Genomic DNA, 26050 nt, shown 5'->3' on the forward strand with positions numbered 1-26050 from the left:
AAACCAGTCTTCTCAAATTATTCCATGAAATTAAAAAGAACGGAACTTTCCCAAATACATTATGTGAAGCCAGTATAATCTTGATGCCAAAGCCGGAGAAAGGCACATTGAAAGAAAACTATAGATCATTATCCCTGATAAACATAGAAGCAAAAATACCTTATAAAATATTAACAAACTATGTTTAAAAACACATTAGGAAGATAACACATCATGATTGAGTGTGTTTCACCTCTGGGAAGCAAGGTTGGGTCAGCATACATGAATCAATAAATATAATTCACCATATACATAGAATTAAGGACAAGAATCATATGATCATCTCAATAAATTCAGAAAAGGCCTTTGATCAAATTCAGTAACCATTCATGTTAAAAATGCTAGAGAGATTAGGGATAGGAAAAAAGCTACCTCAACATTATAAAGGCTGTATGTGACAAACCTGAAGTTATACTGAATGGAGAAAAGCTGAAGTGTTTGCTTGCTCTAAAATCAGGAACAAAACAAAAGTCTGTCTACTCTCACCACTTTTATTCAGTACAGCTCTTGAAACTCTTGCCAGTGCAATCAGAAAAGAAATGAGATACAAATACGAAAAGAAGTCAAGCTATCTCTATTTGATGGTGACATCCCATTTCTAAGAAAACCAAAAAAACTCCACCAGAAGACCCAATGAATTCAGCAGAGTAGCAGAATATAAGATCAACATGGACAAATTAATAGCTTTTCTATACTTCAGCAATGATTCTGGGGAGAAAGAAATCAGGAAAGCCATCCCATTCAAAATAACCACAAAATAAATAAATACTTGGAAATGTATCTAACCAAAGAGGTGAAGATCTCTGCAACTCATAATTGTGTTAGCGAAAAACAGATGGTTTATGTAGGAACTTAGGAAAGATTTGTAGGTTTATGAGATCATGCCCAAATTGAGTCAGGACAAACCTGTGATTCTAGAGTTCTTTGTGAACGTTATTATTAGGCACTCCCACACAAGAGGGAGGAAGGCTGATACCATATACATCTTAAGTTGTATATATATATATATATATATATATATATATATTTTTTTTTTTTTTTTTTTTTTAATTATCTTTCCTTTTAAATGTCCATGTAGGACAGTGCTTTGTCTGTACTCTCCTGTCAGATGTTTAAGACCAAGTTGGTCAATTCCGACCTTGTTTCTATCTACTCTTAAGAGTCAGCTGAGATTCCCTCAGAGCTCAGTCTTGGGAACACGTGAGAAGCCTTTTAACTCCTTTAGCTTTCCTCTCCTGGTGGTGCCATCTGCCAGGCTGAGTCAAGTTCTTGCTGACCATACGTGGCTTCTTTTGGAAGCATCAGGGACCTTTCCCTCCTCTTTGAAGACCCTCCTCTTTGCAGAATGTGCACTGATTGGTTTCCTGTTCTCTAAGGTCCTCTTGATCCTCCTCATCAGCAGACCAGGTAACTCACCAGAGTTAAAGGACCCAGAGAGGAGTCCTGTTGTTCTCTGGGTCCTGGCTGACCTTAGAGGACAAGGACCAAAATAGTGGCTGCTTTTTCCTTCACCCTTTTACTTCTTTGAGTTTGGTCTCCAAGTTTTTGGTTTTTGGTTTTAAACTCCAGCAGGCCAGTCTTAAAGTGGAAGTAATAGTAATAGATTATAACTTCAATATCTACAGTTTTGCAGTTACCCGTTTCATCTAATTCACATCAGTATTAGTACTAAAAGTCAGCATTATCTCTTATCTGCCCTATAAATGATGGGTTATTGTCTCAAATTTATTCAGGTTCTGTTAGATGTACTGCTTTTGCAGAACATTAACAGGAAAGGTGCCTGTTTTATGTCGAGCTCACATCCAGGGTTTCAGGTATATTCCTGGTGCAGAGGGTACCAGAGTCCACTCTTGTGGTTTTGTCTGTTTATGGTATGTTTGGAAACTGGGCAAGCAGATTAGGGAGACTCAGGGACACTCATGGTGCATACGACACAGGGTGGCTGTAGTCATGTCAAGCTGGGTTCCTACACCTGAGTACATATAGTTAGGTGTAAAACAGATCACAGTGTATTTTTTTGAAAAATGTAATCATATATATTCATTGATTAGAGCAACATTCAATTAGAAATAAAAATATAATAACTTGAACACCCCCAAGTATTTGGAAATTAAACTTAAAAACCTCTTAATAACTTATGTTCAAATATAAGTGGTCTGAATGCCCAATTAAAAGGTAAGAATTGTCTCATTTTATAAAAAACATGATTCAGATATGTGGTACTTGCAAGAATGCACATTAAAATCACAGGTTAAAAGTAAGAAGAGAAAATTATCCCCCTGGCTAACTCTAGTTGGAGCTGGTGTTGCTTGTAGTAATAGCACATCATGATGGTTCAGAGCACTGTGAGAATGGCTAGGTTTGTTTGAGCGGACAGCATGGTTTTAAGTATATATACACCTGGTAACAGCTTCCACGCATGTAAAGCTCTTGACTGCCAGAACTGCAAGAGGAAATAGACTCATAGTAACAGGTGGAAATCTCAGGACCCACTTCTGAACAATTGAATGAGTAGAAGAAGGGTAAGGGCGTAAAGGACTTGACAAATGTCACCCATGAAATTGATCCTACTGATGGTTGCAGGAGATGTGCTGTGTCGGCAGTGGAGTGTGAAACCTGCGTATGTGTACGGAGAAAATTTATCAAGATACGTCAAAATATCTTAAAATTCAACTCATTAAAAAAAAGTTCTCTAACTGCAAGAGAATTAAACTAAAAATAAAAAGGAAAGATTTCTAGAAAATCACCAAATTTAAGGTACTAAATCATACTTTTCAAAATATCCTATGAGTTTAAAAAAAGCAATTAAAAGAGAAATTAGATATTTTGCTAGTATGGGATGAAAGCATGGATACCTTTGAACTATATCAATACTTTTTTATTGTGACCCAGAGTCCAGAACAAATTTAGAGAAATTGACACATTTGAGTAAATGAAAATAAGAGCACTTTGACTGTTGAAAATAAACATAAACAATGTTGAAAATCACATGAAGAACTATGAGAAAATATGTGCCACTCATGTTGTAGCCAAAGGGCTAATCTATCTTGTTAAGGTTTCCTTAAATGTTGATCCCAGAAAGAAATGAAACCCCAACACAGGCTAGAGTTTGCATGGTTGTCGAGAACACTATGCTAAGTGAACTGAGAAGCCACACAGGTATAGATACTTCATGACTGCCACATGAGGTTCCTCGAGTAGGTGGACTTGTGTCAGAACCAGGGCTGTGAGAGGATAGGGGTTCAGTGTTTAGCTGGGAGAGTTTCAGTTTTGTAGGATGACGGTTCTGGGGACAGATGGTGTCAAAGTCTGTATAACAGTATGAATGTGTTGAATTCCACTGACTGTAGAGATAAATGGTAAGAGGATAAATTTTATAGTATGCGAATGTACCATAAGTTCAAAAAATTGTTAAACTAAGTCTAACTAAAAAAAAAGAAAAGAAAAAAGTGATGTGATGTAGAGACCTGATAGAAAAGTGTGCTTAGGATATGGACAGTTTACAGTAAAAGAAGTGCAAGTGTTCCTGACCATTTGAAAAGATGCCCTGCCCTTTCCTTAATGGAAGAGAGAGCAGCCAGTTGTGTTGTGCACAGCTTCTCTCCCAGACAGCACTGTTTGACCTGGCGTGCAGTGGTTCTGGAACCGCTGTGTGCACTCCAAAGGCACGGCCTGTTTCCATGGGCAGTGCCGGGATCTCCTGGGCATCAGATGCCCTCCGTGACTTAGCACTCTGCTTCCCATTCACTGAGTCCTTTGGCTCTTTTGGCCTTCTGTCCTTTGCTCTTTCTCACTCCTATTTTTAAACCTTCCTGAGCGACACAGTCTTTATTAACCCATAAAGATTCTTAATGATTTTTGTCTCTGAATTCTGTTTTCAAGGATTTAAAGACAAAAGGTAGAGGCAACGTTTCCTGTTTTCTTCTTTTGTTGGAATGGTTGTCCGAGTCCCGCTCTTCTCTGGTGTCCTACTTCCATCTTGCTTTTTGGTGACTTCTTAAAACCTGAAGTAAGAATATTCTGCCTTCCTTCTCAGATTCTCATAGCAAAAGCTACGTGTATCACTATCACAGCATCTAAGGATGTTTGCCAGATGTCGGAATTTCAGATGTCAGTCTGTTTCCAAGTAGTTGTTAGCTTTTCAAAGGTGAGGGCTGTCTCTTGAGAGGTGTCACTTTGTGCAGGCTTTGGTATGGTGTTTCAGAGTCCTCAAGTGACCACCAAATGCTCATTTGAATTTGTTGCTTCTCTGTCATGCACACATTCCCATGCCTACATCAGGGTGATGCCTTCAAGATTGTTGGAAGAAAGGGAAAGGCATGTTGGCCAGCTAACTATCGTCTGTCTTTCCTGGGGGTGACGGCAGTGATTCCATTTCCTTGGCACTTGTAATACCAAGAGAAAGCCTGGGAAACAGTTGTCTTCTTTCTTTTCTGAGTCTTGGTGGAGACAATAATTGGGAGGGATGAGTCCTCCTTTACTATGTAATTATCCCTTGGCATCCTGGGGGATTGGTCCCAGCAATGCAGCCAGGATGCCAGAATTCATGGATGCTCATATCCCTTGTTTAAAATGATGTAGCATTTGCATGGAACCTACCCACATCCTTCTGTATGCTTTAAATCCTCTTATTTACACTACCTAATGCAATGTAAATGCTGTGCAAGTAGCAGTTATATTGTATTGCTTCAGGAATAATACAAGAGACTAAAGTCTGCACATGTTCAAGTCAGATGCACCATTGTAGGCCTAGTTAACATCACATGAGCAAGGTGCAGTGAGCTGTGCTCCACTGGGTACTGGGAGAGGTCAGAGGTTTGTGCGGTGGCAGGAGGCTAAAGCAGGATATGCCTGCATGTCATCTCATTCTCAGGGATTCAGGGTTTGTATGACGAATTTAAATTTTGCTTTTTGGGATTTTCTGGAATTTTTCTTTCCTGAAAATTTTCTACCCTCCTTGGCTGAATGCACACATGGAGAATCCCTTTATACAAATGACAAGCTTTATGTATTATGAAATGCATTTCATAAGCAGGAGCAAGGTTGTCTCTGTCTTAGCAAACCTTTCAACCTGAGTGCACTTAGAAGAAAGAGAATTAACCACTTGGCAATATTGCCCTTTTCACTGTATATTGATGCTACAAATCATATGCATCCCATACTTCTTCCTGAAGTCTCTTTTGCTCAGTAGAAATGGAAATACGCATGCATTTCTGCATGGATGTACTCATGCACTGCCACTGCTTGCTGTACTTACTTCATTAATCAGGGTAAGCTACAAATCTTTCCTTGGTGCTCTGGATTGTTCCCCAAAATTCCTGGGTATCTCAGTCCTCACTGCAACAGTGTTATGAGGTGGAACTTTTAAGGGTGGTGAGGTCGTGAGATGGGGTGGGTTCCTGGTAAAGTGAGAGCTTGGCACCTTCACCCTCCCCATCACACAAGCTCTTGGCATGTGATGACTTCTGCCATGTTAGGAAGCAGCAAGGGGGCCCCTCACCAAATGTATGTATTTCCTACCCTCTGTAGCCATGAGTGAAATACTTTTCTAATATGAATGACCTTGTTTGTGGTATTTGTTACGCCAGCAGAGAGTGGACTAAGATACTTGGATATGAGCAGCCTTCTCTCTGAGTTTGAATTTTGACTTTCCCACTTAGTAGACTCTTGTCTGACCCTTGCCAAGTGCAGCCTTCTCAGTCTTACTTTCCCAGATCTTAGGAAGACTAAACAGCAAATGTGTGGGCACTCCAAAAATGTTTGTGTTTTTCCCCTTTCCCTCCTGAGAGCCAGTCTTTAGGTGGTCTGCCAGGAGGCACACTCAAGGCAAAAATGCCTGGATGGGTGTGAAGAAGTGGGAGCAGTCCTAGCTCTTGAAGAGGTCTGCGACTGTGCCCTTGTTCAGGCTGGTACCCTCACCCCGCTTAGAGTGACCTTGTATCTGCCTGCAGCATGTGTGCAGGAGAGAGCTTCCTGTGGGTGGCTCTGTGCCGTCTTCCCGAGCCAGAGTTACCCTAGTTCATCTTAAAGTTCTATGTTATACCTTGCCTCGTCATTTAGGAAGGATCAGCATCACCTGGAGATATTAAAACCTTCAACATCTTAGTCACTTGTGCATTTTAGATTGAAGTGAAGATACCCTCTTGGGGAGTTTATGGGGCTCAGTGAACTGATACTTAGCATCCCCGGGTTTCTTTTCAGAGGGGCATGCCAAGCAGTTGCTGCATTGTCCCGCTAGTAATTTATGTGTCTGAGGTTTTCTGCAGAGGTGAGAGTCACCCACACCAAAACCGAGACAGGAATCTTCCCACCTCAGAAGAGGGACGTGCAAGGACCGTCCACATTAGAAGACAGGTGGGAACGGCCCCAAGTCAGAACAGAGCGGAAGGGCTGCCTGTGGTGCATACTGTCAGCGTGGTGGTAGAGTTCTGTGGGAGACTGTGCTCATTCTAAAACAGAGGAACTCACTTCAGAGCTTTGAGCGGGGTAGACACGTTTGCCTTGTATGCATTATTATAATTCTTGTTGGACATAATCAAAATAAATGGCCTTTCACTGCCCTTGTTTGACATTTGTAATTTTTTTCTTTTAAAATATATCAATCTAGAGTTTTGCATTAAGATGAAAAATATTTTTTGAACTTTTTTCAAATAGGAAAAAAGAAAAGCTTAAATAATTAGTTTTGTAACTAGAAATGGAATTCGGCTTAATTAGCAAAATTCAATAAAGTGAACATTTTGTGGTATTTGCTTATTTTCCTTTTTTTTTTTTTTTTTTTGTTATTGAGGAAAAAAAATACACCTTTTGTGGGGAGTGGGGACCCTGCTTAAATTTATTAATTAAGAATTGGAACAGAGTGCCCCAAGGCTTCTGTAGCAGGGACACAGTCTGCATCTGTGACCTGCACAGAATCTAACGGGCGTGTGCATGATGCCCCCTCTGCCTGCCTGCCTCTCAGCAGTGCAGAGGCAGACTGGGGGTGTTTGCTGTGGTGACAGTGGTTCCCATCCTTGCTCCTGAGGCTCGCTTCTTGAATCGTCCTAACACAGGCGCTCTCAGGGAAGTCTGGCGCTCGGGAGTCCGTCCTCGTGGCCCTTCCCCAGCTTGCTCCCCTCCTTTTTCTTACAGTGCATTTTCTGCTGGAATTTCTTTTGCCAATCATAATACACTTGACATTGCTTCTGTCTTTTCCAATCAAAATATGCTTTTAAAAGCACATTCCTGTTGCTTGTTAAATAAGGTACCCCATTGAGAAAAGAGCTTGAAATGGAAACAGTTTGTATTCTCTCCACAAAGCAGATTTCATCTTTTCAGACTATATAACATGAAGGAGAAGAAAACCAAAAGTGAAAGTTAATAGAGTAAATTTCTTTCCTATCTGCCCCATTTTTATTCCCCACTACAGAAAGTAGTGATAATAATAATTTTCTTTATTAGACAAATGTTTAAAGTCCGTCACTGCTGTTAGAGTTGGAAAGAAATGCGTAGATACTACATGTGTTCTTCAGGCTACCGCATGTTAGAATGGACAGAACCATTCACACAGTGAAATGGTTACTGAAAAGCAATGGTGGCATTGATTAATAGCTAAAACTGAATTGTATAATACCTTTTATTTGCAGTTCAGAAAGCCTTATACATTTTTTGTATATTTTAAGGCCCTTTTTTTCTCTTGGAGATCAACATAAGGGGAAGATAAATGGTGAGCATATGTGAATAATTTTAAATTTTTATTAAGGGAAGCGTTAGAAAGAGTTAAGTAAGTGGAGTTGTATGCATTTGTGCCAGGTTGCTACATTGAAGATGGCAGCTGCAGGTGCCATGGACCAAGGGGGACCCTAAGAGAACACAGCGAGGCAGCACAACTTAGTGGCCAGCACTGACCCCTGTGTGCTGCCATGCATGTGTGGACACTCAATGCCTGTGGGAATTGGCAAGAGAATTTTGAGAGTCTTTCATTTACTGACTTATTGGGTAAATTTGAGTGCCTGTTCTGTGGGCAAAGGTAGAGCTCAGCCCCATAGTGATTTAGTCTGTAGTCCTAGGTGATAAATTGACATGTAAATTGCTATGGTGAAATGCAGATAACTCAGAATACGTTTAGAGAAATTTTTGTTTTGTACTTTAAATGATAAGGTTGCAAATCAGCACTTGACCTCTTCATGCCAATTATACTCTCTTGCTGGGACTCCTGGAACAGCTCTACTCTTGTCTATAGAATTAAAGGGTATGCAGTGTCAACTGTGTTTAAGAAATTGGAGTGAGGACGTTTAGATTTCTCTTTTTCCTGCAGCATTTATTAGAACTGTATCTGTGTAAATGTTTTGGAACCTGGTCATTTCATTTCAGACATGCATCAAGTACAGAATAAGCTCATCTGTTGAGGCAACTTGTTCCTCTTTTCTAAATGATTTTTTTGTGTTGTTGTTGTTCTACAAAAGCATAAGAGTCAAAGGGAAAACTCAGTTTCTTCGATTACTTATTTTTGAGTTAGACAATTTTTGTATCTACCTGGAAGAGCTACTTCAGTTATAAACATGGGAACAATCAACAACTCCCTGCCTGGCATTGTCTGTGGAAGTAAGAAGAACATTTTGGAAAATGTGAAGCAGAGTAATTGAATATTCTTGTGCCTTTTAAAGGCTAATGATGATGTGTGAGGTACTCTGCAAAGAGCTCAGTTTCATCCAGATAGATACAGAAATTTGTAAACATATCACCATTGCTACAAGATTATATAAAAGTAAAGTGGTTACAGTGTAAAAATTCTTATAGCTGTCATCCAAACATAAACACAAATATTCTTTGACTTTTCAAGAACTTTTATAGTATTTTTATTTTTATTATATTAACCTCCATTTTTACACTTAAGACACTTTGTGTTTAGTATTTTGCCTATCAATGCCACTTAATAATTATCAGTAGTTTTCACAAGATGTAACTACTAAATGCAGCATATTTTACTTGATAAAATTTTATTGAAAAACATAGTTCCTGGGGCCTGCAAAATTAAAAGTACTTGCAGCTAATGAGGCAGAGACTGGTCACACTGGAGCGGGTATGCTGAAGATGGCTCTTCCTCAGTGCATCTGCCGTGCTCTGCTTTCCAGACCCAGCTTGGTCCCACACAGAGGAGACTGCATTCTCTTTGTTTCCACATGCCTCGTCTGCCCACCTTGGTGTTTGCCCTCAGCACACTGGTCTGTGGCTGACCCGGGAGTGTTTGGCCAAAAGGCTACAGCTTTACTCTTCATAGCTAGCTGCTAACCTAGGCATGCTGACTGTCGGGATCCAGATCTGAGTGATTCCCAGCCCAGGCACACTATTGGGATCCAGGTCCTGGAAAATGTTTTCATTTCTTCCTTCCCACATTTGGTTTCCTTGTTATATTAAAATATATCTTGATATATTATCAAATATATATTGAGCTATATACACATCAATATATGTGTATATACACATCAAACTATGACTTTAGTTTAAGAGAAAAATTCTCAGATTTTAAGTTCTAAGTGTTCTCTCTGGATATGAACATTAAGAAGATAATGATAAAACTAGACTGAAGGTACAGCTGTTGCGATATTGATGTATGACTGATAGCTATACACACAGCAACATACAACATATTTGAATTTTGTTTAATGAAAAATATACAGCAATTCATGTATGAACATGTAACAACAAGTACCATCATTATGTATAATATAATGCACCAATAAAAATGTGTAAGAAATGAAAACATCCAACATAACAACAGCGTTTTTAAAAGGAATTTAAAAGACTTGGGTTGTGTGTGTATTGTGGTGTTTGCGGGAGTGTTTTTATCTCAGGCGTATTTCATGCTGGTGCATGCAGTACCCTTGTCCTTGCAGAAGAGTTCATCTATGATCAGTCCATGCTGATGTTACCACCAGGAGTGTTGCTGCAGCATATTTGAAGATGTGATTTTAGCTTGCTCTTACAATATCACATATATAATACTTTTATATATAATACTTTTATGAAAAAGGTATTTAGATTAAAGCTAAATATTAAAAATGATTAAAGGTAGGTCCTTCAAATTTCCTTTTTACAACTTGTATTCTGAGGTTCCTTTATACTGCTTTTCCATTAGATCCAGGTTGTGGGCACATTTCTAACACTGTAGATATCTAAAGTAGGAATAGTAAAAAGAACATGCTAATTTTCCAGTTTTGTTGTTTTTCTGACCCTGAACAGGAAGACAGTGACCCTCCTGTTCATGAAAGTCTCAGCATAGAAAACACGTTGTGGGCAAGCACCATTGTTGCATCAGGTAAGAAAATTCTTCTTGAAGTTTGAATTCTCCCAGTAGAAGATTCTAAACCGCTTTCTCAGAATTCCCTGAAATACTTAGGGCCTCCACCCGAGTAGGTCTGTAGTAAGGCCTGTGTACCTCATCACCCGCGGCACTTGGAAGAGTAATGGCCAGAAGCAGCAGGGTGGTGCCGTCTCCCGGTTGGTGTTCTGTGTTCTGACGTGTTTTCTGATACACTCCTCAGTGTGCCTTAGAGCCAGTTGTGATTTTAGCAGTGCTGTGTTCAAGTGGAGGGCTTGCTGTATGCCATTGTGTACAGTAGGCTCCTTCAGGAGTGCACGTTCACCTTCCAGGGACACAGTATGAGAGAGGATTCACTTTTATAGTGATGTTTCATGTTTTTAAAACAAATTCAAGGATGAAGATATGAATTCTAGTAGGTGTCAGTTCTGTGAGGTGTTTGATTTTTTTTTTTTTTTACCCCATATCTTCTTTTTTTTTAATTTATTTTTTTTTTTAGCTGTCAATGAAGCTTTATTTTATTTATTTATTTGTATGTGGTGCTGAGAATTGAACCCACTGCCTCATGCAGGCTGGGCAAGGGCTCTATCGCTGAGCTACAACCCCAGCCCTACCCCTTATCTTCTTTTAGTTTTTTAGGATGCAAAGAAAGAGAGGTAAGTGTGGCACTCAGTGAAGAGACCTCAGGGGAAGGCAGGCCAGGTGCTGGCTCTGGCACCACAGGAAGGGTGTTTGCAGGTTCTATTTGAGGGCACGTGGAAGCCAGGGAAGCCCTGCTGCCTTGCCTGCCAGCTTTCTGCTGTCCTTGTTGGTTTGTGTTGCCAGCAGCCATGGGAGGGCATTGTTACTGCTAGCCTCCTCCTGGACTGCACTGGAGGCTCATTGTGACGGTCAGGCCAGAGCCAGGCAGTACCTGCTCCAGGACTGAAGTCGAGGTTTGCCTTCCAGGAGAATTATCAACCCCCAGAGCATAATGTCGATATTTCGTGACAAAAGGTCTGGAAGATGGGTCATGGCTTATATGATCAGAAATTCAAATTTTTCTGTATTTAGCATGGTATTACTTACTGTTTTTAATTATGTGTCAGTAAGCTACTAAGAGATTTTCTTTTTAAAATAGATTTCATTTGATCTTTTGTTGCGTTTTCTGTTTAAGCATATGTTAGAGTCTTGTCAGTAACGCCAGGTAGTATTGATTTGTGACTCTTCTCCTCAAAGAAAGAGAAGCATCCTGAGCTAAAGGCCTCTAATAAGACATTCCATAAAATTTCCTGAACACAGATTTTCTTTTGTGACCTTAAGGCTGGATGACCTTGGTGAATGGTCTCTGCTAGTTGTTTACTTTGGCAACAGAGACTCTTTCTTATTCTGTGCCAAGTAGCATTTAGCTTGCAGGGCACTTGATCCTTACAGAGAGTATTTTAAAATGTCCACTGAAGAAGGGTAACTAACATGCTTTTAATGTCATTTTGTGTTTGGACATATTTAAAATTCAAGATTTCTCTTTTAATTTCAAATCTCACAAAGCATGTAAATATTTAAAAGCCTATCATGTGAACAACTATCAACTATCAGTTCTTTACTGGACCACTGTGTCCTTAGAACCTATTGAAAGACTGAGATGTCCAGGAATAACCCGAAGGTTCTTGTCTTCTTTGTAGTTAATCATAAGTTCATAATTCTTTTTAATCTTACATGTTAAAGTTTTATCTGAACTGAATTCAAGGTGGCTTCTTTTTTGGTGTGATACTGGGGGTGGAACCCAGTGCTTTGTGCATGCTAGACAAGCCCTCTACCACTGAACCACACCATCAGCCCCAAGGTTGCTCTAAGTAAAGTAAACTTGGCCCTTCTTTTCCTGTTACGGAAACTGAATGAATGGGAACAAGGACTCAAATACAAACCCATAGGACCAAAGGAAGCAGCTGACCAAAGGAAGACAAAGCACTTCCTGTGCTGCCATGTTCCTCAGTTGCCCTGTTGATTCAAAGAACACTGTTCTTCCAGAAAGCATATAGGTCCTCGAGAGCTCTGTGCTCGTCATGCTGACCACACATAGTGTGTTTCTAGTAGGAGGTGCTGAGGCCTAGAAGGAAGCAGGGCCTTCCAGAGATGGGTTCACCCTAACAGGACTATCTAGGAGTGGAGCCCTGAAACCAGGCACAAATGTGCACAGACTCCTCTAGGAACCAGTCCTCTGTAACAGGGCATCGAGTATGTGCAGACAGCCTCTCCAGGTTCAGTCCCATGGAACCGGGCGTCAGGTGTGACAGGCCTCTCCAGGTGCTTAGTCTTCTGGAACGGGGTGTTGAGTGTATACAGACAGTCTTTCCAGGTGCTTAGTCCTCTGGAACGGGGCGTCAGGTGTGACAGGCCTCTCTAGGTGCTTAGTCCCCTGCAATGGTGCATCAAGCATGCACAGAGTGGGCTCTCCAGTTTACTCATGATAAATGTGTGAATTGAGAATAAATTATTTGGAAACTAATAGCAGTTGGATGTAGTTTACCAATGTTGGAAATACTGGTGCATATGTTTTCTTTAGTTTGGTTATTTTGTTCTGGCAATGCACTTTTATTGTGTTTTGTGAAAGTAGCAGTCTTAACGAGATTTTCAAAATGAACTCTGACCCAAAGGTCATTAAGAGGATTGAAGTGGAAAGACTTGTCCCAGTGGGAAGTTGCCTGAAGATCCAACCCCAAAGATCTGTGGGGCTGGGAACAAAAATTGGCCAAGGAGGTCAGAGCAGGTGGGTAAGGCTGAGAACATTAGAAAACAGACTGCAGTGCAGGTCCTGGGCACATGGGAGGGTGCTGCTTGTGCTGGAGCTATCTCCTGGAGCACTTTGTGTGGGCTTCAGAATTCTGTCCAGTTTGCTGCTGTCCTTGTGACTTCTGATGTCTTTGGCTTGCGGACCCTGTTCTTGGTGCAGCTTGTGTGTCCCTCTCTGTGCCTCTGGCCTTGCAGAGTCCACCCTTGACTGCATGTGTCCTCTGAAAGTCCCCAGCTTTGTGGAACCTGAACCTGGTACAGGTGTCCTGTGGCCCTATCTGTGCTTCTGGCTGTGTGGACACCAGACCCAAGAGTGGGTTCCCTCTTTACTCTGTGTCCTACCTTCCTACCTTGCTTGGTCTTGTTGAGGTTCTGATGTTCAGTTCGTTGTCTCCTCAGGTCACTGCACAACTAGCACTTGGTCAGTATATGACAGATGGTGTCCTTGCCTCCTCTCTTTGATGCTTGTTTGCTTCCCTGTCAGGCCCAGCATGTGAAGGCTCCACATGAGGGTGCACTGTGGACCCTGGCATTTGTGAAGACAGGCACCAGAGAGATTCTGTCAATCATGGTCAGTTCCTGGCTGGTGCCAGTGGTCCTGATAACTTGTTTCTACTGTATCCAGCCGATCTGCATGCTTCATACTTTGGTTGACAGTACTCTCTGCCTTTCATATACAAACAATATACATATTGATTTTTTTGCTTTATTTGATTTAATTTTTAAATAAGCATTCTATCTTTCTGATCCAGTACTTAACGCTATCAATCCTTATGTTAAAATGGTCTAGGTTTTATATTTTGCATGTATATGTGTATGTATGTGTATAAATTATACATGAATCATCTTTAAGTTATTTTGGGTTTGTGAGGAATTAGTTGAGAATAAGCAAATTGAACATAATATTTTCTCATTGGTTAAAAATAGCAGCTGAAAGTATTACAGTAGGTCGATACTTCAAAATATTCAGGAGACTAGTCAGTTTGACTTACTGAATTGTTTTGTGGTCATGTGTGTTAAATATTTATATAAAGAGTACTTTTTGCCTGTAAAGTTGGCCTCGTTAACATTTTTTTCCTTCATTTGCATTAGGAAAGTTATTTGCCTAAAGTACAACTGTTCTGTTAATTAGAAGTTGGTAGGGTTTTGTGTGAAATTTTCTCAATAGCATGTAATAAGGGGCTCATATAATAGCTGATATATCAACTGTTCCCTTGAGTGACAGACAGTTGGCACTGAAGTTTAAAGTCATACCAATATACCACGTCATGCAGCATGGGACTACCCAGTCTGTGGTGGGCATGTCTTGCTTGTGCCCCTGTTGGGGACAGCCAGCACCTGCACCTTCTTACACTGACTTTTTCAATAACTAGTCAATATGAGATATATAATTATGGATCAGGGAAATTAAACTGGCTTTCGAGTTTAAGTGTGCTCATAAATCTCCTAAAATGTTTTCTTGCTACAAACTGAACTAAATACTTACCAATATTATAGCACCACCACCCTTAGTGACTTTGTGACTGGTATCTTCCTATTAGCAATTTCTTTGTGGTCATGGTTTTAATAAATAAACACATTTCCAAATTGATGTCTTTCTGAATAGAAGCTTCCCAAGTTGGAGCTAGGAGGAGGGGGGCTTAATTTCATTCTTAAAATATAAAGTTTTTTGAAATTCCCATTTAAATATTTTATTTACTGGGAAGTCTTAAAACATTCTGTACTTGTCACATTTGGTCTTCCATTATCTGATGCAGTACAAGAGCATGTCAGGTCATGTTGCCCTCACGTGGCTCATTTTCAGAATTGCTAGCCTGTCCCTTTTTTGTATTCTTTTTTTTTTTTTTTTTTTTTTCTTTCCTTTTAATTTTTTTTTTGGGGGGGTGTTTTGGGGATTGAACTCAGGGGCACTCAACCACTGAGTTCCATCCCCAGCCCTTTTTTGTATTTTATTTAGAGACAGGGTCTCACCGAGTTGCTTAGTTCCTCACTGACTGAGGCTGGCTACCAATCCTCTTGTTTCAGCCTCCCATCAGTAGAATTCCAAGTGTGCTCCACCGAGCCCGGCTTCCTGTATTTCTTTATACAGGGCTTGCTGGGGCTTTTAACCTGTACCATTCCATAAATACAAGAGAATAGAGGATATCCCATGTATTCCTGTACTCACTTCAGTAATTAAAAAAGCATGAGACTCAGGAAACCATGGATTTTAAGTTAATCACAGTGAGTACTCATTTTTAGGAAGAATCAAATGAGAAAGTACATATAAGAACCATTAGCAGATGTAAATAAATTATAAAAGTATGACAACAGAAATTGTGTTCAAGGCTTGTTAATGTGTGCTATGTGCTTTTTAGTCTTGTCATTTCTCACCTTTAATTTAGATACTGTAAATTGCAGTGACAGCCTAGGATCCACATTGTTCATGATCTACCTTGGCTCTTAGGATAAGGTTTCTAGCTTGACTATTGTGAAGGCTCCTCTGAGGCATGTTCATTCTGCTGTTGTTAAAAAAATTAATTAATTATGCAGTTTTCTTTGTTACATAAGTTTGCATTAGTGGCACTTTCACATTTTGGTTAAGTCAAATTGGTAAAATAGGAAGAAAATATTGATCAGGCCATCTTTAATATTTTACCTTATTCTTTTAACATTCAAAGAATCCTATGATGCAACCATGTAAGTTTCTTTTAAGCTTTCTACATTATTACATCATTATGTATTTAGCATTTTTCTGAACATTAAGTGTAGTCCTCTCACCTAGGAAGTTTATGGGATTGGTGATATTATGTAGAGATAGTCTTGTGCAGGTAGGTAAGCTCACATGGAACTTCTGGGCTGCCAGTGTCTTCCACAGATGTGACAGATGGAAGCCCCACTTCCTTCCCAGTGAGGCACAGTTGAACACACTGCACACACTGCTGCCGAGGACACCTGGTTAGCATCTTCATCTCTCTGGCCTGCTGCAGGGGCAACTGTGAGTCACAGATTGTGGCTAGTGCTCCATTGACTCAAAGAAGCAGCTCATGACATATCTGCTTCTTGGGTCCTAACAGTTTACTGAATTTCATGTGTTTGATTAATGTGACATTGAAGGGTTTTTGTGTAATTATCATAGTTAATTTTACAGTGGTTAATTTCACTGTTATACATATTACCTTACTATAATTGTGTTTTTCACCTTCAAAATTTAAAATACTTAAGGACAAAAATTAGAAATAGAAATTATGCATAGCCATCGTTCTACAAAAGAGATTCCATGGTGTATAATTTAGATAGTCCAGAGATGGGTGTCCTGAGACTTTGTAATCTATGGGCTGTTATAAGGGCATTTTGTTACTCTTTTCTCTTAGGTTTAACAATTTTCATATCTTCTTTATGTGTAAAATTAGAAAACCAGACTTTTGAAGATATGAATAAAAGAGATTAATAGCTCCTAAATGAGAAGTTAACAGGTTCTAAAATGTTTTTGCTGTTCTGGTTGCAAGCATCTGAGGTGCCAGCAGATGCTCCTGCTGGTCTTGGTGTACAGTGGAAGCACTCTCACTTTAAGAAGCAGTTCTCTTGTCCCCTTTGGTTGGCGAGTCCAGCCACACAGCTGTCAAGAGCATTGCCTCTCAATGGGTTGTCAGCAGAGTCCCTCTTTCTGTTGCAGGGAAAGAGTGTTAGTGCGTTTTCTAAAGTTACATGTAGGTGAATTTGTATTGTTTAGCAAATCATTTGACATTGTCTAAGTCCATTTAAAAAGTTGAGATTAGGTTTTCTTGAACTAACCAAATGAAATTGATTGTAGAATAAATGTGTATAAAATCAAATAGACTAATGTATTTTCCATCAAGACAGTTAATGAGAACTGTTATCTCTTTGCTTTCCTTCATGTGTCTCTATAAGAACCACTTTCATGTTTTTGCAGGTACTGTAATAGGTGTTGTCATTTATACTGGAAAAGAGACTCGAAGTGTAATGAACACATCCAATCCAAAAAATAAGGTAGGCTAGATTAAGGAACAGATACTTTAACGACCTTACTTTTCCTTTCAATAAGAAAGTCTGTATGTATTGTTCCGAATAACTCGTTCACATGGCATAATATGTAACATCAAAAGTGCTGGTGATTTGGGATATGATTTATCTGTGTTTATAAAATACCATTCTCATTTTTTAAAAATTTGCAAATGCAACTTTTTTTTACCTAATCAGAGTTTTATGTGAGTCTTGAATTTGCATTGTTAGATCTATAATTTGTCAGTAATTTAATAGTTATTGGTGGGTCTTCAATTTCTCATCTTCAGTTTATTTTACGAATTGTATTCTTTATTTTTATGTTGATGATTTACGTTTTTAAAAAAGGAGATCTTTACTAATGTTTTAGTAGCATTTTGCTTATATTGTTAAAGCAGTTTTATTTATTTCTACTGCAGAAGATACATTTTGAAAACCAAATTTTAATTTTAAAGACTGCTTGATTGTATTCCTAAAATTGTTACTCAAACAATCAGCATGTGCAAGTAAATCACAACACAAAGTTGGTGTGAGTTCTCAGTAGTCACCTACTCAGTAGAGTCACAGTGTGCTCCATGTACAGTGATGACAAGTTCTTCCTCAAGGTTGACTTTATTCATGTTTTGCTTGGAGTACAGTCTGCATGTTTAAGTAGAACCAACACCCTTGTGTGGCTTCATTCCTCACATTGTAACCAATGACAAAGGTTGTCTTTTAGGGAAATTTATTACAAATTAAATAATCCTTTTAAAAAGACATGTTTAGGATAAAATAAGTGCCGTTTTTTTCAGCTGAATGCCATTGGAAAATATAGCCTTTCTAAGATTAGGAAAATCTTACCACCTGTGCATGGCCTATCTGCGGTACACAGAAGCCTACTCTGTGAGGAGCTGGCTGCATTATAAATTCTCATTGAGATAATGGGGAAAGTTATCTCTTTAGATTAATACTGTAACTCTGAGTATCAAATATATCAAAGTCACTAATTCTATGATAGTGTTAAAATTAACATTTAAAAGTAAATTATTTAACTAATAATTTACAGGATCACATGCATACTTATTGTACATTATCAAGGAAGCATGGTGATTTTTTTTTTCAAGCAAGCAAATAGAATATTCTAGTACATGTATAAGTTCAGTGCTTTTCTAATTTTTTCACCCTTTATATTTATGATATTTGAAGGTAAATTTAGCAAGTGTAAAGTTTAATATCGTAAAAGGTAGACTGCTTCTAATTAACTTTTAATTAACTTTTAATTCCACCTCAGTTTAACTTATTTCCTGTTTTTTCTTTGATCCATTCTTTATTTCATCACTTTTTTTCTCTATATAGCTTTTGTTTTTAGCTCATTGTATTCTTTACGTGGAATTTTGATTCAGAGTAATTTAAGTGACCTTGTAAGTTTATGATCACACTTAAGAATTCTGGCACTGGGGTTTCACTATCTGGGTGAGTATCTGGGTTTTGCCACTGACTTGCCCTTTGGTCTTGGACACATGTCACAATTCATCTTAATTTCCTCATCTATAAATGGAGACAGTGTCCACATATTGAAAACAAGATAATGTATGCGTTGCTCTTGGAAAAGAACTTGCCAAGTGACAGATGTTCAATAGATGTCATATATAGTTCTTACTCTAAAGAAAGAAATGTTTTGAGTGCCAATATTTTTCAGCCTATCACTTCCAGTCAATAAATACTTACTAACTAGTTTGTGCAAGGTACTGTACCCTGTGCTGTCCAGTTCCACATAGTCTAGCACTTCTCCCAGTGGCCACCCTCTCTGCCTTCCTCCACCTCACCTTTCTCCCTCTCTCCTATCTTTAGAAAGTAGCCTTCTGCATTTCTATGCTGTTGGCATGGGCACTGTTGGTGCTCACAGGATTGGAGCAGAACCCTTGCTTGGCCTTGTAGTGGCTTTTAACCTGGTGTAAAGGGCTCTGTCAGTGGCAGGCCTCCCACTGCAGCAGGAGTCTGCATGCCCACAGTGCCTGGCTCCTGGAGCACCTTCCCGTGGCCGGTCCCTCTGCAGCTTCTCAGGTGGGGTCGTGCACCCACACCACAGCCCCAGGCTGGTCCCTCTGCAGCTTCTCAGGTGGGGTCGTGCACCCACACCACAGCCCCAGGCTGGTCCCCTGCAGCTTCTCAGGTGGGGTTGTGCACCCACACCACAGCCCCAGAAGAGCATGGTGCTTTAGGGCCGCTGCGACTCCCTGGAGACACCCTGAGGGGCGCACATGCAACAGGGCACATTTGGAGATATTTATTTTTATACCTGAAAATTAAAAACATTTTTAAACTAAGGAATAACCCAAGAGAGAAAGTGATCAGGTAAATTTGTATGTCTAATGAAATCTGAGTGGTCAATGCTAGTTTTATAAGAATAAAATTCAGAAAAGGGTTTCAAGCATACTGTATAAATGGACTGAAGGAATCCAGGGAAAGTTTTCATTTTGAGGTAGGTCGAGTGAAGGGGAATGTGTGATGTTTGCTCCTTGATTTCTGTTTACTCTTTGTTAGACATTAGTTTCTGAAGACTACATTTAGTTTTCTTCCATAGGCTAATGAACCAGCAAACTTAACTTTTGGACTTTTTTTTTTTTTTTTGGTGGGGGGTGCTGGGGATCGAACCCAGCGCCTTGTGCTTGTGAGGCGAGCAAAACTTTTGGACTTTGAGGAAGGCTGGTGCAAATGAAACTGCAAGTACTCTAAGGGGAAATGGAATTACTCTTCTGAGTTTCATTGGATTTCTTCAGAGAGACAAGGACATCCCTGACATCCCAACAACTGTTTCATACATGGGGTTGATTGATACGGTGGTAGCTGAAATTCAGTTTTGGAGTGACTTGTCAGCAGAGTAATTTGAGCTCTTAATACATATTTTTGAATGAATTAAGGAGTGGTTACAGTTGGGACAGGCTAAGCCATGCTGGGATCATAAACTACCCAAATCACAGTGATTTACTGCAGTGGTCCCTTTTGTGTGTGGTGTGTCTAACTCAGGCTCATCATAGCCTCTGAGGTAAGAACAACTAGCACCTCACATACTGACTCTGAAGGCCTCTGCTGAAGGTCACACTTCATTGACTAGAGCAACTAAGTGGCCTTAGCTATGATACTCAAGAAACCAGATAAGAACAGTCCTGCTCCCCATGCAGGAGGAACTAGAGATACGGAGCCAGCAGCACAAGTGCCTGCCTGCAGCAGGGCTGTGACTGCAGCTCTTCAGGGCTTCTTCCGTGTGCAAGTGAACCTTGTGGAATCCCCAAAATGTAATGTTTAAGGGGCCATGTAGTGGAGTGATAACCAGGGACAAAGGGAACATCATGGGAGAGGGTAGCAGTGACGGTGGGTGTGCAGGGTGGCACTGGGGAAGAGCTGGAAAGGCTGGCAGGAGCCTGCCAGGAGAAAAGCAGGAGTAGCCTGCAAAGTCAGCATCAGAGAATTCCAGGGGCCCAGGGTGACACAAGGGTGTGACATTGGGGGATCTGGGGGTCAGGGTTCAGGGAGGAGAACCTAAAGAATGTTGATTAAAAACAAGGGGCTGATTGTATCATAAAGGAAAGGATTTTTTTTTTTTTTTCTGGTGAGAGAAGTCAATATAACAGTACTATTAATGCTGTCATAAAAGGATTAAGGGTCTTCATTTCTAAAGAAGAAAAATATTAATTCTGTGGAAGAATAAGTTTTAGCGTGGGCATCAAGAAGTAACTTAAACATATAATGTTCAGATTCTTAAAAGAAAATTACATAGTATTGTATGACTGCCACTTAAAATATGACATGGCTTCTCTGATTACTAGAAAATATTTAGTCAGTCAATATGTCTCTTCCACTCTCTCCTTCCCTCATTTTCCTCCCTCCTTTCACACTCTTCATATTTCATTTATTTTCTACCTTCATTACAATGTATGTAAATATGAGGACAATGCAAATTTGCAAAATTGTTTTTTAAGTTCCCACTCCTTAATTCATTAAAAAATATGTATTAATAGCTCAAATTACTCTGCTGACAAGTCACTCCAAAACCATGGGCCTTCTCTCTCAAGGGGACATAGTAGCAATCTCATACTCCTCGATGGCTTGTGGACTCTCCCAGGGTCAACTCGGTTTAGCCAATATGTGCTTGTTGATTTATCCCCTGTATTCCTGGATATAGCAGAAGTACAGAATTCTTTAAAGGTTGCACATCCTCTTCACTGACTTCTGCCTCTGCCTCTCTGTTCCTCTTCTGTTGCTTCATTGATGCCTGTAGGGTCTTTTGTCTTCTACTACAAGTGTAACCCTGCATCTAGAAGTTTCTCTCTAGGATCAAATTGCTTTAAGAGTAAACAAAAATGATGCACATAATGGTTGACATACAGAATGGCTAAATGAATGAACTCTTTCTAATATGTTGGTTCTCTGGCTCCAGCAGAGATGTAAAGCTCATCAGGCAGTTTCCTAAAAAGATCAGACCCAAGGATAGGGCAGCTGTTGTTAACTAGGTCCAAATGGCTCCATAAGACAGCAGCAAATTGAAGCCAACACTCTGCCCACTCTCTAGCCCTAAGGTCTGCCCTTCGTGTATCATGGTGTCTGCTTGCTCTGTCTCGGCAAGGCTGTTTGCTGTTGTGCACCACCCCTCAACACACACACTGGTGGAAAGAGGCCCAGGGCTCTTCCTACTCCTCCCTTTCCCTTTGGCTCAGGTTGATGGGCCTTCTTCCCGACTCAAGTTGGAGGGTCCTTAAGGACCAGATCTTACCGTTTCTAAACCCTAGAGCTGAGCAGGTAGATGTGTGGCATTCAGCTAGTTTCATCAGTTGTTTCGTAAATTTTGTTTTAAACTTGTCATTCTACTCGGCAGACATTCCCAAACATCTTTTGGTCAGTTCTCCTTTTTCTTTTCATATTGGCTACTTTGTTCTTCTTTAACTTAACTTTTTAAGAAGTTATGCTCCCCCGAATAAGAAATAGATGAAAGAAAGAAAGAAAGAAAGAAAGAGAGAGAGAGAGAGAGAGAGAGAGAGAGAAAGAGAGAAAGAGAGAGAGAAAAAGAAAGAAAGAAAGAAAGAAAGAAAGAAAGAAAGAAAGAAAGAAAGAAAGAAAGAAAGAAAAAGAGAGAGAGGGAGGGAGGGAGAGAGGGGAAAGGGAAGTAGAATTTCATGCAGTTTGACCCCTTTGGGGAGAAACAGCTAGATGGCTTCTCCACCAGTTCTATAGAAGGTGTTGGAGCGTACAGAAGCAAAAGCCAGGTGGTATGATAGCAAATTTAGATGACCTGTGCTTGACAGGCCCTGGCAGTCTATTTTTCACTCGTAGCTTCCTTGGCATCTGTCAGGCCAGTGGAGAGGCAGCCCTCAGCTTGCTGTCATCTTGAGGAAGTTGTCCCCCATCTTCATGGGGAGTCTCTTTCACTGAAATGCTTCAGACACGCAGGTCCAAGAACATCAGGGGCACTCCGAAACCCAAGCCTGGACCCAGATGCTTGCACTTGTTTCCTGTTTCCTGTGGCTGTGAATACCAGACGATCCCTAAATGTGCTTTTTAAAAAGCTGAATGAAGAACTTTGTACCTTGCCACCCTTCCTCACTTCTCTGATACCCACCAGCTATCACCAGGCACCAGCTGTCTGGGTTGGCAGTAGCATTGCCTCTCTCAGTACCTATGCTGTCTCTGGACTGGACCTGAAAAGGCAAACTTCCTGAGTAAAAAATGGGGTGCAGTCACCTGTAGAGGTTCTGACATACACTAGAGATTGAGAATCTCTGTTCTGGTCACTGAAATCTGAGGTGGAAAACAGTTCTGTGTAACTCAATTCAGTGACTCTGGCAGATATCCCAATTTGATCTATTCTTTTGGGTTTTAGAATTGGTGTTGGAATCTAATTTGATTATCTGACATAATTGAAAAAACAATGCCTATTACAAGAATTTACTTGAACTTTTTAAAGAAATTGTAATACATTTTATCCAGAAGGAGATTAAGAATAAATTGTAGCCTTTTGTTAGATCTAGATGAAAAATTCTAGGATAAAGATGAGTTCTTACAGCTCAGAATTAGAATTTACCCCTCATCATAGTGCTTAGTGAGGAAGTGGGCTCTACTCAGAATTGAAAGTTTTATTTTGAAACTTTGAACAAATCAAAAGATGTTATTACTAAGCAATTTTGCAATGATATTTGGTGAAAGTTTAGATTACAAGGACTGCAATGATGGACTGCGTTATAGAACCTAGCCTTACACATTTTCATAAGGCAATACTTGATCACACCTAAGAGGGAAGAACTCTTAGAGGAGGTTAAGAGAAATCAATTGTGACAGGTTGCCATTTTCATGCCGTTCATAATAATAAGTTGCTCAGAGCAAGAACAGCAAGGATGAAATAATAATGCAAATTGCTTCAAGCAGTTATTGTAATCCCTTGGGTATATTGATTTGTGTTTCTAATAAAAAGATGCTTTCACATGTCTCATTGACAGACAGGTGACATGTGCCATTACATGAATTAGAGCCACTTCTTGTTATCTGGATTGTTGCAAAGGCATTTTCAGATAATAGAGCAAAATACAATCACCTATGGTGTATTTTGCAAGTTGAAATCAAAGCAGTTTTGGAGAATAGCTTTCTTACTTTAAAAAACAGAGTTTTTTAATATCGTTAGATTTATAATAAAAATCTTACCTTAGAGTAGCTTCCTTTTCTCTTAGGGTTGCATAGAATTGTAGCACCCCTTAGTATTTCTAATAGTTGCCTTCTTAAGTAATATTTTCAAATTTAAATACTTGTTTAAAAATGTGCTTCACCAAAGAATGACATGTTGCAGAATATAGTATCACAATCTACATTCAAAAGATTGTAGTTAACATTAAAAAATCAACAGTGTCCAGAGCCCCATCAGAAAGTTGACCACAGCACAAGCCTACCATGAAGTCCTCCAGCAGCACACCAGACATATGTGACCCTGGGGTTGTGCCGGCTGACTTGCCACCCTTATTCCCGGGCTGGCACGCCGTAACACAGCTGTACACAACTGAAAGTCAGGTTTCCTAATCTGCAGTTTGAACATAGTGGGCTTATAATTCAGGAAAGCTGTAAAGGTGTGAAATACTAAATGTTGAGAGATAATGCTGATGGTATTATCTGGGACTTAACAAACACCTACATCAGAAAACTGGATTTTGTTTCTAAATCCTCTTAAAATATGAATTTGATTTTAAAGCAGATGCATCAGATAGGAAATGTAAGCATATTTATTAAAGTAAATGCTTTGTTTACTAGAAAGACTTAATTCTGCATAAAGTTCTGAATAAGAAGGGCTTACATATTTGTCGCTTGTTAAGTAAGAATATATTTGATAGTATTTCCTTACGCCTAATTAACTACAGCTAAATTCTCTGTAATTCAGATTCTTAACAGAGATGTGTAATTTACCCAAGAAGCAGATGAATACTTCCATAATTATCTTTAGTTTTTGAACCCCTTGATTCTTTACCCCACTTCCATGAAAACAGAAATGTGTGGAACTTGTGATGATGACTTATTTATCATGGATGGCAAAACTAAGAATTTATTCTACCCGATCATTTTGAGGCATTTCTGATGGCAAGATCTGAAATGCCTACTGTGACTGAGAGTGTGACAGGCCAGTTTTGTCCAGAACCCCTGCATAGATAAAGTGGGCCAGAGTGGATATTCATATTGTTAGTGAGGACTTGGGTGAGATAATGAACTCTTCCTGAGTAAATACCATTTTCCCATGGTGATTTCTGTAAACCACCAGATCAGGATGGTCTGTGTGTTGGAAATGCTGTGTGGTCACTGCCTGCCATTAGCAAGTCACACACATGCTGGGGGTTCAGAAGCAACCTTTGGGGCCTTTCAAGCCAGCAGTCAGCCAGAAGGGAGGGTTCTGTGGTTTCCTCATTGCATCTGCCAAGGTCCAGTTAGGTGGGGCTCTACTGAGCAAGTGCCGCCTCCTCTCCTCTGAGACAGAGAAGCCCAGCCCCTAATTTGGCCCTGGGCAGTCGGGTGGGTGCTTATCTTTCGGGAAGCACTGAGGAAAGAGGAAGCAGCTGAGTGCAGTCTTCCTGCTTGGTCACCCTGCCTGTGCTTTTGTCAGGGACCCCAGCACACTGTGACTGCAGCACACACGGTTCCCTCATGATGCGCCATCCTGGTCACCTTGTTCTTAAGCCTCTGGCAGTGTCTTACACACACACTAAATGATTGCGTTATTTAAGGGAATAGTTCATGGCTACCCTTTTCTAAGTAGTAATTTTGTTTTTAGTCATTTTTCAGAATCAAATCTTAGCACATCTGGTCTCAGTTGTCTGCTCATGCCTCTGGAAGTTCATTCTGAGTGTGAATGTTTCATTTTATTTTCTTGACATTAGAGGGTGACTGTACCAAGTTTTCTGTTTTGAACAGACCAACATGCAGCAGCCTCAGCCTAAGGACAGGTGGCCTTTGTGGTGTGCTGTCCTCCACCACTTAAGACTGTTAGCTGGTTGTCCCCTGCATGAGTCCTGTCCCTCACAGTGTGCTGCTGTATCTACCCAGACCTGGCCTTGCCAGTGGTCTGGGTGCTCTGCTGAGGGTTCTGAAATGAGATGATACATGTGAAGACCTTGGTATGACGTCTGTCACTGTGGGTGTTGAAGACCTGTGAGGTATTTCACTGAGTTCCAGTATCCCTTCCTATTGCATGGTCCTGGGTGTTGCGTGAGCTGTGCTTTGGCATGGAGGCTGGCAAGAGTGTGGGCTGGTTGAACCAGCAGACTGAGCAAGTGGCCTGCTGAGCTGGCTTGCTGGGCTTTGTTTTATAGTTTGGCCACAACTGGAGGACCTTCCAGTAGATGGCAGAGACCTAAAAAAGGTTTTCATTCTGGGTGAGGAAAGGGCACCTGTGGTGTTCTGTGCTGATGCTGAGACTTGCAGGCTCCGTGTGAGGTATGG

The 26050-nt window shown here is 40.2% G+C and overlaps 1 protein-coding gene and 1 long non-coding RNA gene across 9 annotated transcripts in view; both read left to right on the top strand.

Annotated features, from left to right (window-relative positions):
* Nucleotides 1–26050, top strand: part of ATP9B (ATPase phospholipid transporting 9B (putative)) — a 251906-nt gene that overhangs the window by 112987 nt on the left and 112869 nt on the right. For all 8 annotated transcript variants that reach the window (XM_079109169.1, XM_079109170.1, XM_079109167.1 and 5 more), the window contains 2 exons: nucleotides 10258–10333; nucleotides 17019–17095. In XM_079109169.1, the coding sequence (XP_078965295.1) occupies nucleotides 10258–10333; nucleotides 17019–17095 (153 nt within the window). The remainder of the gene's footprint in view (nucleotides 1–10257; nucleotides 10334–17018; nucleotides 17096–26050) is intronic.
* Nucleotides 17103–19684, top strand: LOC306643198. The gene is made up of 3 exons (XR_013758845.1): nucleotides 17103–18824; nucleotides 19084–19205; nucleotides 19260–19684. It is a non-coding gene; the product is annotated as an uncharacterized lncRNA (long non-coding RNA).

This window comes from Sciurus vulgaris (genome assembly GCF_902686455.1).
Source record: "Sciurus vulgaris genome assembly, chromosome: 13".
Lineage (NCBI taxonomy): Eukaryota > Metazoa > Chordata > Mammalia > Rodentia > Sciuridae > Sciurus > Sciurus vulgaris.